General features: G+C 43.4%; 1 protein-coding gene across 4 annotated transcripts in view; it reads left to right on the forward strand.

Moving 5' to 3' along the window:
• The window catches only part of STAU1 (staufen double-stranded RNA binding protein 1), a 33,263-nt gene continuing 21,206 nt past the window's right edge, over positions 1 to 12,057 (forward strand). For 3 of the 4 annotated variants that reach the window (XM_064168092.1, XM_064168094.1, XM_064168095.1), the window contains exons 1-4: positions 1 to 174; positions 5,364 to 5,430; positions 10,211 to 10,487; positions 11,308 to 11,432. In XM_064168092.1, the coding sequence (XP_064024162.1) occupies positions 10,295 to 10,487; positions 11,308 to 11,432 (318 nt within the window). In that variant the 5' untranslated portion in view covers positions 1 to 174; positions 5,364 to 5,430; positions 10,211 to 10,294. The remainder of the gene's footprint in view (positions 175 to 5,363; positions 5,431 to 10,210; positions 10,488 to 11,307; positions 11,433 to 12,057) is intronic. The other variant, XM_064168093.1, reaches the window with a different exon arrangement.

Raw genomic sequence — 12,057 nt, forward strand, 5'->3', positions numbered from 1 at the left:
TCCTCCCCGGCCGGAGCTGGCCCCGCTCATTCTCTTTAGTGTTTGCCCTGTGCCCGCCGGCTCCCTCCGCTGCCGCGGTCGCCCCCCGGCCCCCCCTGGGACCCGGCCCATGGACTGAGCCGCCCGCTGGCCCGCACCACCAGCCGGCCCGGGAGCCGCAGCCCAAGCAGCCAGGTGAGGGGGGAGGCGGCCCGGGCTCCCCCCGGTGCCGAGGCAGCGGGGCGGGGGGTGGCGGCGCCGGCGGGGCCTAGCGGGGGCCGCGCCGAGCCGTGCCGGCGGGTCTGTGGGGAGGGGAGAGCCCCCGCGGCGGGCGGAGCCGCCCCCCCGTCACCCTCCGCTTCAGTTCCCCGTCTCCCGCCGCTTCCCACCCCCCGCACCACGGGGCTTTGCCCGGCTGCTAAGGGCGGCGGCGGGCCGGGCGGGCAGACCCCAGCTCTGTCCCCACCGCCCGGCGGGGGCCCGGCGAGGGAGAGCGCCCGGCGCGGAGAGCGTGGGGCAGGTCACGGCGGGCGAACTGCAGATCCGTCCCCGCTGGGGCCGCTGGCGGGGACAGCGAGGGCCCCTGACGTCCCTGCCTCCCCGAGCGTCCGCGGCGCCCCCAGGCAAGCCTAGGGCAAGTGGTGGGTACGGCTGGTGGCTTGGCTGACCCTAGCGAGGAAGGTGACAGCGCCTGGACTCGGCTTCCTGAACACTGAGACAGGGCTAACGTCAACACCAGGCACCTCAAGTGTTCCAGGCAGGTGATGTTGACAGTCCTTCTCTGTCCCGAATCCCTGTTTCGGCTTGGAGAGTGACAGTAGTGGCTCCGGCCCTCCCCGGAGTAGGGGCTGGTGGCAGCACGGCTGGTTTAGGCTCTCTGAACCCCTTGGAGAATGTGGCTGCAGCTATCCTTCTTCTCTAGATTGCCCAGATTGGGTGACAGCAGTCAGAGACTTCTGCAAAGTCTCAGAGGCACATGATCTTGGTAGCAAAACTCCCGAGACTGAACTAGACTTGTCTGACTGTTCTGATAAAAGGTGTAGATCTGGTAACAACAGCAGGAGACGCCCCCAGCCTTCTCCTTGTACAGATTAGAGTGCAAACACCGAGACAGCTGGTGTTAGCAGCATTAGCTTGCTTTCTGAACACTGGCATCGTCACACTTTCTCCTTGCTGCCCACCGGGTTTGGCAGCCGCTGCTGTACCAGGCTTGCTCTTCACTGTTTTTCATCCCAGCACTAGGTTTTTCAGGAGATGGCACAGCAACAAGTACCTTTTAAATCTGTTTCTTTCTGTCCTAGAGCTTCCAGATGGTTTGATTTGTTTGGGTTGCCTGTTAAGGTGATACTATAGCTAGTAATGCTGATGGGCATTTTCCTCATCTATTCCTTTGGGTATTTTTGTCATAGCCTTTCTGGCAGGTTTAAGGCAAACCTGGGAGGGAAATCATTTGGAATGTAAATGAGGGCTAGGTGTATATATAGCAGTGAAATAAAATACCTGAGTGATGTCCTTTGCTTTTGGAACAGCATACTTATAAAATCCTTTTTCTTCTCACTTGAACATGGAAGTGGACTCCATCATTCCCTCTCTCAAACTGGCAGAAATGTTTGGGGTTTTTTGGTACTAAAGAACATCAAAACTCATTCTGTAATGATGTAGCTGTAGCTGGGATAGAATAAAGTGATTTCTGGTCTGTCTGTTGGTTCATGTGCAACAAATTTGTATGTTCAAATTTTTACAGAAATACTCACTGGATGTGTGTCACATCTTGGTGAAAATGTAAAGAGCCAATGGGTTTTTTGATACTGGATCAAAATCCCATTTCAAAACACTCTTTAAAGGGTGCATGCAAGGTACAATTGGTGGTGGTGGTTATTATTTTTAGCAGCCACTCTGTCTTTCATTAAATATTTTCATAGCATTAATCATTTTTGCACCCTCAGTGCCCATCGAAGTACTGGGTATTTTGTGGCAAAACTGAAGTATTTATGGACTGAAATAGGTTTGGGGTGATATAACTGTACACAGAGAAAAATTGAGAGCTGCTCTCTGCCTTTCAGATCTTGCTGAAGAGCAGCAGCTTTGCTCTGAAGACACATGTACTTTCAGAAAGTATTTTTTTTTCATTGCTTTGTTCAGGATCCTTGCCGAGGGGTGGATGATTTTATTAGAGGTCTTGGAAGATGCTGCTGGAACAATAGAGGAGATCTGGGCAGTGATTACCATGTTAAATGCCACCAATGTCCCTGGGCTTTTTTCACCTGTTCTACTGCAGGTGGGGGGAAAAAACGTCACAGTACTAATTCAGCTAGAAGTAAGCATTTAAGCATTTATCTTTATTCATGATGGACTTTGCACTTTCTGGTTGGTGATTTTGCATTATGTTTTAGAACTGTCTGGTTTCTGTGTACATCTGCTGGTTTCCTCTCTGCCTTCAGATTTTACTTTCAAATTTTAGCTTTTCATCACCTGTTCTCTTATTAATAATCCATGGCTTAGCTCCCAGACCAATTTGTTTAATATTTAGCATTTCCAGCCTTGAAAATCCATCTTACCAATACTCAAAAAGAGCATCATCTTTTTCTACAGCGAATGGTGCCTTTGAGGTGTTCCTTCTCTTGCCCAAATATTAAAGAAGAAGATTTATCTAAGAAGCAAATGTTGAGCTAGTGTTTTACATTTTGAGTAAATAGCCTCAAGTCTGTTAAATTTGTAGTCTTTTTATCTCAGTTGGTAGTGAGTAGTTACTTAAACCTTCTGATTTAAATAGTTAGATGTTTGCTTAAACACTGTTGCAGGAGTCAAATGCTTTAGAATGCTGCATTATATATTACAAAGTTCACACTGATGGGAGTTTTTCCAGGGTATATTGGGAAGTGAACCATCTCAGCAAACCTCCTAGAATTTGTGTAAATTTGTTCTCCATGCTCCAAAATGGTCAAGAGTGGGACAGAAGAGACTCAACTGCCACATTTGAGTTATTTGAAACCCATTGCAAAAAGGGAGGAGGGAGACAGCCTTTCCAACCAATATTTTATCTAGCCAGTGTATGCACTGTGATGTTGCCCAGCCTGCAAGCAACTGGTGAAAATGTTGGTGAGCAGTGGATCTGCTTTGATGTGACCATAAATGCTGATTGGAGCTGGGGGGAGGTTGGCCTCCTCTATCAGACCAGATCAGCAGATTGCTGCCGTGTGGCAGATAAGCACCACTGCAGCGCTCTGCTTTTGTCCAGATGAGGGTTGGTTAGCAGTGAGTGGCAACAGAGCTATAGGTGTGTAAAAATACAGGTGACAAAGGGGCTGGCAAGCAAACATGCTTTCCACACTTGGTTTATTTGTTTCAGTGCTGCCTAGCCCCCCCACCTGCATACTTTTGCAGGGATAGAACTTAGAGTTTGTGTTCCTGTTGCCCCTCTGTGAAATAGGGGTGCATGAGCTTTCCTGCTTTGAGAGCTGCGTTTGTTGGTGATAAGGAGCAATTAATCTTCCTTGCTCTGTGACTGAAGGGCCAGGATCTGTTCAGATGCACTGTTACTAAGCATCTGCTTTCCAGAAAGAAATTAATGCTTAATTTAAAACCTCATTTCCTATTGTTCAAACCTTTCTTCTATGTTGTTTATGACATGATTTTTAGTTGATGATATCAAGAAGTCCTTGTAATATGAATCTTGATGGTTTTATCTGGTATCTGTTCTGTCTCTCCTTCTCGATTCTCATTCCCTCCCTGCCTGGTACTGGTGGGTGATGAATGAATGCAAATAAAGTTTTACTGGGGCTAGTTTTTAACAAGTAGCACAGTGGGAATGCCACAGCTTCCAGCCCTCCAAACGTATGCATTCTAGGGAACAGGACACCTGTCCTTGTTCTGGTCCTGACAAGGAGTTAAACCTCTTCCTTAGATGGTTTCATTTCTCTTGTGTTTTCAAGTGGTTTATAGAGTTCAGAGCTAGTCTGCAATAGGACCCATGTGAGATCCCCGAGTTCACCAGACCTGTTGCTTAACAATAAGGCTGTTGTCTTCCTCTGATAAGGGATGGGGATGTGCAATAGTGTGCTGCAGTCCTGGGAATCCAGGCTGGGAGAGACTTGTAGTCATCTGTCTGCAGTGTCAGGAACACCAGCCTTGTTTTGGATGGATGTTTGTCGGTGTCAGCACTGGCTTGTGTTAGGTGATGATGTCAGGTTGGTTGTGGCTCTTCTCCAACTCTGCTGGTGTCGGTTGGTGGGGTTTCTGTCCTGTGTTTGGTTGCAAGCAGTGTTTGCCCAGAAAGTTGCACTTGTTCCTGCTGAGATCAAGTGATTCGTTTTTGAGCCTGGTTAGACCACCAGAGCAGGCTGGAGAAAAATCAGTTATGCAGTTTGGTGTTGATCCTGCCTGGGAGTGTTACCCATTTCTGTTGCATACAGATGTGCAATCAGGGCCTCTAGAAGAACTTGGAGAAGTCAAACTGACAGGACTGTAATGCTCTTGTCTCCCTCTTCAATCTCCAGTTAAAAAACAGCCTTTTTCAGGCTCTGTGTGTGCTTCTCTCTTCTGTGGGACTGCTCCAAGGTAACTAGTTTGTCATAGTTCTAAGGTTTGTCGTAGGGTTTTGAAATGCCTGTCTGATGTGAATTCGAGAGCTTGTTCATCTATGTTCTCACCTTCATCAGGACTGAGATATTAACAGCCATTTTGCTGCTAGTAGTAATGTCACTAGCATCTGAGTGCAGTTGGCTTTAGTCGTGGAAAAGAAGGATTAAACACTCTGTGCTATATTTGTAGGCAAAATACAATGCGTTTTGCTTTCCATTTAGAGCAGTCCACACAGGGACAGGTTTCATATGCAGTTCTGAAACAATTGTATTCTCAAACGGTTTTAGCTGGATTGGTTCCCCTCCCCACCTCTTAATGTGCCTATATAGGAGTGATTGGAAATGTTACCAAAAGGTAACCTTTCGATCAGATTTTGGCAGTTAATAGCTGCTAGGGTTAGTGGCTTGGGTTTGGTTTTGCTTTGTGAATTAAGGTCTAAGTCTAATTTCAGTGGCTGATCTTTTGGGCTGTTAGGAGGAAAGTTAACTGGAAACTGTACTGCAGAGAGAAAATTTGCAGGTGATTCTTACAATCCTGCAAAGAGCACTATTGTGAGATCCCACCATTTCAGTAAGAAAAGTCATTTGGCTTTGAGAAGGCAGCAAGGAGAGAAGGTTCTTGGAATATCTGCTTGGAAAGCCATAGCTCCCTTGAGCCATCTGCCAGTGAGAATTTAACGGTCATACAAACTCTTGTCATCCAAACGTACAAAGCAAACACAGTGCAGTGGTGAGACATTTACTGCAGGAGATCTTTTTGTAGCTTTAGGAAGCAAAATGCTAATTCTCTGTTTTTTGTTTTAGGAATTCTCCATCATAACTATCCTATTCAGAACTAAATCCAATCCTTCACTCTCTGGATCTCCTAAAGGTACAGGAAACTTGCTTAAAACATTAAAGTTTCTTACCTTTTATTTGCATCATATTGAAGAAACCACAAGCAGTGGTGAAACATGATTATTCACAGGAAGTGTCTGGTTCTTGTTTGATCCTCTGGCTTCTGTCTGCAGCACCTTTGAGAATTATAATGCAGAAAAGCCCCAAGAGAACTTTCATCCGAAACTGTTACATTCTTTCTTTTATTCAGGAAGATTTTAATTTCTTTCTGGCTGAGTGAACTGAGAAGTTCACATCTGTATGCATTTCTTGGCTTGCTTTTTGGTTACCTTACTGACTTCTGAATTTGTAGTTTAATGTATTCAAAATTCGTAGGAGTTTTCCAGGCATTGATGTGGCAAAAGAAAACAAAAAGTCTGAACTGGAGCAAGGAACAGTGCTCTCTCATCTGGAAAATCCATCTTTCTAAGGTTGTTATTGTCCATAGGTCATTGAATTGTTTGATGGCAGCCATTGCCACCTTGAGGATGCTGTTCTAGCACAGTGCTGCCTCAATAAAATTTAAAGTACTAATGTCTGAGTTGGCAAAAAGTAAGTGTAGAGCAATGGGAGAGGAGCAAGTTATGTGATCAGCTGCTGACTAAGATGGTATGAGTAAAGTTAAGTCACCTGCATTTTAATGTTTGATTTTAAGTTCTAGCAGTGCCTTGAGTGCTGTACAACAGGTCAGTTATTTGTGCTAGTGTTTGACTTTAAAAGTTTGAAGTAGCAAACCCCCAGGTACATGGGAAAATCATTTGAAATTCTGGCATCTCTTTCTAGTGGGACTTCTCCTTGGGTAGTTAGGATTTTGCAAGCCTGTTATAGGGCAGGACACATTACTTTGTAAAGGCACTGTAAAAACCCTTTTATAATCCCCAAATAGCTTATAATTAAATGTGCAATGATGGACAAGGGAGCTCTTGCACCCTAGTGAAATACTTCGGACACATGAACTACAGTACAGCTGCAAAAATGCCAGTTTTTGTCAGACTGTGCCTCATGTTTTTTAAAAGGAAAATACTCTCTATTTATATAGAAACTGTAGTGTATAATCTTGTAAGTTACAACCTGGTGTCTGAAATTGCCAGAGATTTATAAAGTAGAATTTCAGCAATTCACAAGATGATTTTAATACCTACTCTGCTTCCGCCTGAACTCAATCCAATCAACTCTGTAATAATGTTGAATTGGTGATAACTTACAGGATGTAGGTGCAGCTTTTGCTCTGAATATAAAACCATGTGAAATAGGTGTGCTAGTGAAGGAGAGAGAAACATCACAGAATCACAGAATTGATATGCTTGGAATGGACCTACAAGCTCATCCAGTCCAACCTTCAACCCAGCACTGAAGGGTCAATGTCCTGGTCAAACCATGTCCCTAAGCACCAGGTCCATACACTGCTTGAACACCTCCAGGCATGGTGACTCCAGCACTGCCCTGGGCAGACCATTCCAATGTTTGAGAACCCTTTCAGTGAAGAAATATCCTGCTTAAACCTCCCCTGGCACAGCCTGAAACCATTTCACCTAGTCCAGGGAGAAGAGACTACTCCTCCTCACTCTAGTCTCCCTTAAGGCAGTTGTAGAGAGCAATGAGGTCTCCCTTCAGCCTACTCTTCTCTAGACTGAGCATGATGATGATGCAGCAGTTTACATAGAAATGATGTAGCACTTTATGTAGAAAAGCATTATATTCACTTAGCATTATACTTATGAACAGATACATTCATTGCAGAATTGTTATCTTCATTGCAATTCAGTTATCTCCCTGACAACAAATTCCTGTTGAGCTGCGGCAAAAGACTGGCATGGTCGTGTATGCAGCTACTTGAATGTCTTGGGGGTAAGCCTTGACCAGCAGGGCATTCTACAAGTTTCAGGTTTCTATGTCAGGGTCTAGCTTACTGATTCCTTAAGATGCCTTTTGCTTAGGCATTGCAACTCTTCCTTCCTCCACTTTTTGAAACCCTCATGGACTGCATCTTTTCTTTCTTGCCGAGTTAATGGCTCCACAGGCCAGGTATGATAATCTTGGCCATCAGGTCATGGCTACACTTATAATGGAAAAGCATTGTTAAAGGAAGGACAGTCGGGATCGTTACCATCTCACAGATGGAAGAGATGTGCCTAAACTCTTAGTACTTGGGTTCTTGTGAGGTTGGAAGCCTTCTGTATTCCCAGAAGGTACCTGGGGGTTGAACTCTTCCACTTTGTTAAAAGGCTTGGAGAGAGCATGTGCTAAGTTCCAGGAAGGAGTGCTTCAGGCACTTCCCTAGGTCCTTACTAGTGCTTTTAGGTGTCACTGAGCAGCCAGGCAGCCGAAGGAGCTGAGCAATTGGTCTCCATGCTGACAATAAGCAGATTATCAGCTGTGGACGTGCCTGCAGCAGTTTTTTTTTCTCTGGTTGTTGAATGTGAACAGATGAAGTTTATTCAAAACTATCAGTTTCCAGAACCTTATTGTTTCAAGCACTAGGATGTGACCTCAAGCCTCCCCAGATTTTTGTGAATAAAGGCTGAGTTGTCTGTCTTAAATATTATTCTAACCAGAGGTGTTGGAAGAAGTCTTTTCAGGCTGAACACTGCTGGCTGTAACTCTTGATGGAAGGAGCTGGGCAGAGAGCAGGCTGAGCTGTACTGCTGTGAGGTCCTCTGGTACTCTGCCATAAATATAGAAAGTGAACTCATAATGTCCTTGTCAGAGGTTTCCCTTCTTGGGGAAAAAAATTACTAGGGATTGATGTCCTGTTCTTTGCATTGCATGACTAGAAAACTATTGTACCATATGTGTTTTGGAGCTGAAATTATGGTCCCCAAAAAGGTGATGGCAAGTAAATGAAGGCTAGTGCCCTGTTTAACAGCACAATACGTGCAGGGAGATTTCTGAAGATAATATCTGACCTCCCTTCCTACATGGTGATAATGAATTCAGAAATAAAAACTTGGTGTAGTCTTCTCAAAATGTGTGGATCAGAAGCTGTTTAACTACAGTTACTTTGAGGAGCAGGAAAGCACTTTTTTTAATTGTTCTGCAAGACTTTGTGGTCTTTTTCAGTCAATTATTGTTGTATTGTTTGAAAATCGTCAGTGTTTCTAGTGGTGCTCCTTGGGAATGAAACTTAGCAATTGTAAAGTTACTGCTCTGGAGTCTTACTCCCGTTTTTGTCCTACAACTTCTTGAATTCCTTTTGCTGGATGTTCTAATGCCATTTTCACAGTTAGAACACACCCACTGTGGAACTTATGTGAATTTAGTGCAGGATTTGTTTTGACTGTAATCTACATAGAAGTCTTCTGAACTAGTTTTGCTCTCTAGTGAAAAACCAAGCTGTCCAACTCATGATAAACCTGACATGTTTGCAATGTTTTTCCAAAGTGAAAATACTCCAGGTGGTAGATTTTTGCTGGATCTCTTATTTCCCAGCAGCTCTTCTCCTCTTATTTAATTACTAAAGAAATAAATCAATCTTTACATCCATGAATGCATTAACCTAGGGTCTCCTCTTGGGTTTGTTTGTCAGTAGCTATCTAAAAACTTCACTCTGACTCACTGCTGCTCCTCTTACATTTGGAAGTCCATTCACAGGTTCAGAATTTGAAGCTTACAGAGCAGTAATGGAGTTGTGTTGCTACTAATAGCTCTGCTGGTGTTTGCAGCAGAGATTTCTCTTCTCCATTTCACTCGTAAACTATGAAAGAATAAACCTTTGTTTGCTGCCTAGTAAAATCTGTAGGTGGTCTGTACCCGTGTGCCTCTGTGTGTGAAATGTGTTTGCTTGGCTGTAAAATTTATGTTCAATAAATAAATTGATATGTGGGTCGTAAGCAGATAAGGGCAGCTGAGCTCTGGCAGCAGTGAGAGCCTTCAGACTGGCAACCTGTTCGTGTATATTTAGGTTTAACTGAGCATGAAGATAATGTTGCATCCATGTGTAAGAGAAATCTAATACTAATTAGCTGGTGGAGGAAAGGCCTATCAAAGTGGTTCATGTTGGCTGGTGCAAGTTCATCACCTGCAGGTGGTTTATCTTAAATGAACATAGACACCTGTGAGCACTCTCAGCACTTCTATACAGTGCTGCAAGGCCAAAGAACTCTAAATTGATGCTTGACCTGTGACTGAGACATGATTTGACTTCAATGGAAGTAACCTTCAAAACTCATGTAGCCTGCAAAGTTTAGAGACTTACACCTTCCTTTTTCCCAGCCACAGCTATTTCAGCAGGCCACCAGCTGTGCTCCCTTCATAACTGGCTGGTTATTTTCCTGGAGATCCTAGGGGAAAATGTCTATGATTATAATAAAAGAGGCATGGTCTAAATAGCTGTTTTGTAAAGACTGCATTTGCTGCTTGCCCTTTCAAGTTAAAAACTTCAAGTGGTAGAAGGCATGAAATGTAGTCTGTTAGTGACAGTTGCTCTTTGTTTAGTATATAAGCAGTGGCTATCAGCTTAAGTAACTAGATTTGCTTTGTAAATGGATTCAGTGATGGAGAAAACAGATGGATAGTTATCTTAAATGAACAAGCATAAATAAAGCTTCTATTATAAATGAAAGAAATGTGAAGCTTAAATGCTGGGGCTTGCAGATTAATGTGTGCTGGTAAAACTGGACATGTAAGTAGACTTACTGCATATGAAATGCAAACAGTGGATGCTCGAATGAATCAGATTTCCCCCCTTGTGCTCCTGGAGAAACAACTTCACTAGATTGTTAGCTAGAGAATGCTGAATATTTGGTATAATCTTTTTTTTTATCTTTCCATTTTAGGTCACCAATTTGGCTTCATCACCCTGAGTTTGCCTGCATTCAAAGCTGTTTGCCTACAATAATTGGCTCTGGTTGGAAGTGAACATGTCACAAGTTCAAATTCAGAATCCTGCTGCTGCCCTTGCAGGGAACCAAATATTGAATAAAAACCCATCTCTTTCACAGCCATTGAGTATCCCTTCTACTACTAGTTCTTTGCCCTCTGAAAATGCAGGTAGACCTATCCAAAACTCTGCTTTACCCTCTGCATCAGTTACATCCACCAATGCAGCTGCAGGTAAGCTTGACTGTCTGTTAATTGTGTATGTTCTTAGTGTTTGTAGGTTGGCATTATCTATTCCTACAAATACTTTAATATTTGTCCAGCTACACTAGCTCATAATGTGTTCTCCCTGCTGAATGACATTGGTGTGAGACAGACAAATGCACTTTTCCATCAAGTGCTAATAATTAAGTGAAATGCTTGAAATTGTGTAAGATTGAATTTTTAAGACCTTGCTCTCCATGTTTTCTACAAGCAGCTTGTTTTAGATATAAAAATTGTGCCTTTTTGAAATCATAGAATGTTAGGGGTTCAAAGTGACCTCAAAAGATCATCAAAATAGTTTATTTCTATTATTTTTAGTTCTTTTTTTTTGACCAGTTTAATGATAACTATATGGGGCTAATAAGCTATAATAGAGTGAATAACAGATAACAGAGACAAAAGTAGATAACACGGGAAATGAGGAGAAAGAAAAGAGAGATGAAGTGGCTTTTTGGAATTATTTGAAGCAAGTGACCATGATGAATAGTTGGACAATTTACTCCTTGAAATGTACTGTGTAAGATGCAAGCTACAGGCAGGAGTCTCCTAACTGTGTACTTCTGGCTCATGCGGTCAGTGATGCTGCCTTTCAGGCAGGCAGAGAGCTCGGGAAGCCCAGGGGTCAGCAGGTCCGTGCCAGTTCGGCTGATGAACTGAGCTGTCTAGTTCTGCAGATCTTTTCTGCTGAGTGCTGTACTGCAGACAACAAAATGCTAAGCCAGTGAGATGTTGGGTTTTTTTAACTGAAAATTGTAGCTCTATGTTCATATGTCTGACTTTGTGCTTTCAGCTCCTTCAAACATGGCAAACCCCAAAGAGAAAACCCCAATGTGTCTTGTGAATGAGTTAGCCCGTTTCAACAAGATTCAGCCTGAGTATAAGCTTCTGAGTGAGCAAGGTCCAGCTCATTCTAAGGTAAACCACACAGTCATAGGGGTTGGAAGGGACCTGTGGAGATCATATAAATATGAATATAAATCTCTTATTGCTGGCTTTTGTGCTCTTCCACTTTCCTAAGTGGAAGGGCAGAGTGTATGCCTGTGATGTAAGGTAATAGAGAATAAGAAGGAGGAATGAAAAGCTCATCAAAGTGCCAGAGATAGGGAAGTGTGAAGCTGCTGCACATACTGAAAGGTTGACATCCCAAAGTATATAAAGGTGGAACTTACCTGTTCCCTAAAACTACTTAGCTCTTCAGAAGAGTTATATGTTACCTCCATTACAGGATGCTTGACTTTGACTTTCATTTAACCAAGCAAGTTTTATGTTAAATATGGACAGTCTCAGCACTTTCTGGGACAGTCTTAGCCTTTTGTTCCACGTCTTGCCCACCTGCAAATTTTCTGTATTCTTTCTGTGGAGCCTTTTAGTGTTTAGAGATTAATCCCACCAACTTTAAAAGATTAAAATAGTTTCTTAGTCCAGATTCTCTTGTGAGATGCAGGAGGATTTCTGGCAATCATTTCTTTAGGAAGACTGCTACATAAGGAGCTGCAGAGCTTTTCTGTCTCTGTAGTTGCCAAGGTACAAATCTGTATTT

The sequence above is a fragment of the Pogoniulus pusillus genome, chromosome 29, assembly GCF_015220805.1.
Source record: "Pogoniulus pusillus isolate bPogPus1 chromosome 29, bPogPus1.pri, whole genome shotgun sequence".
Lineage (NCBI taxonomy): Eukaryota > Metazoa > Chordata > Aves > Piciformes > Lybiidae > Pogoniulus > Pogoniulus pusillus.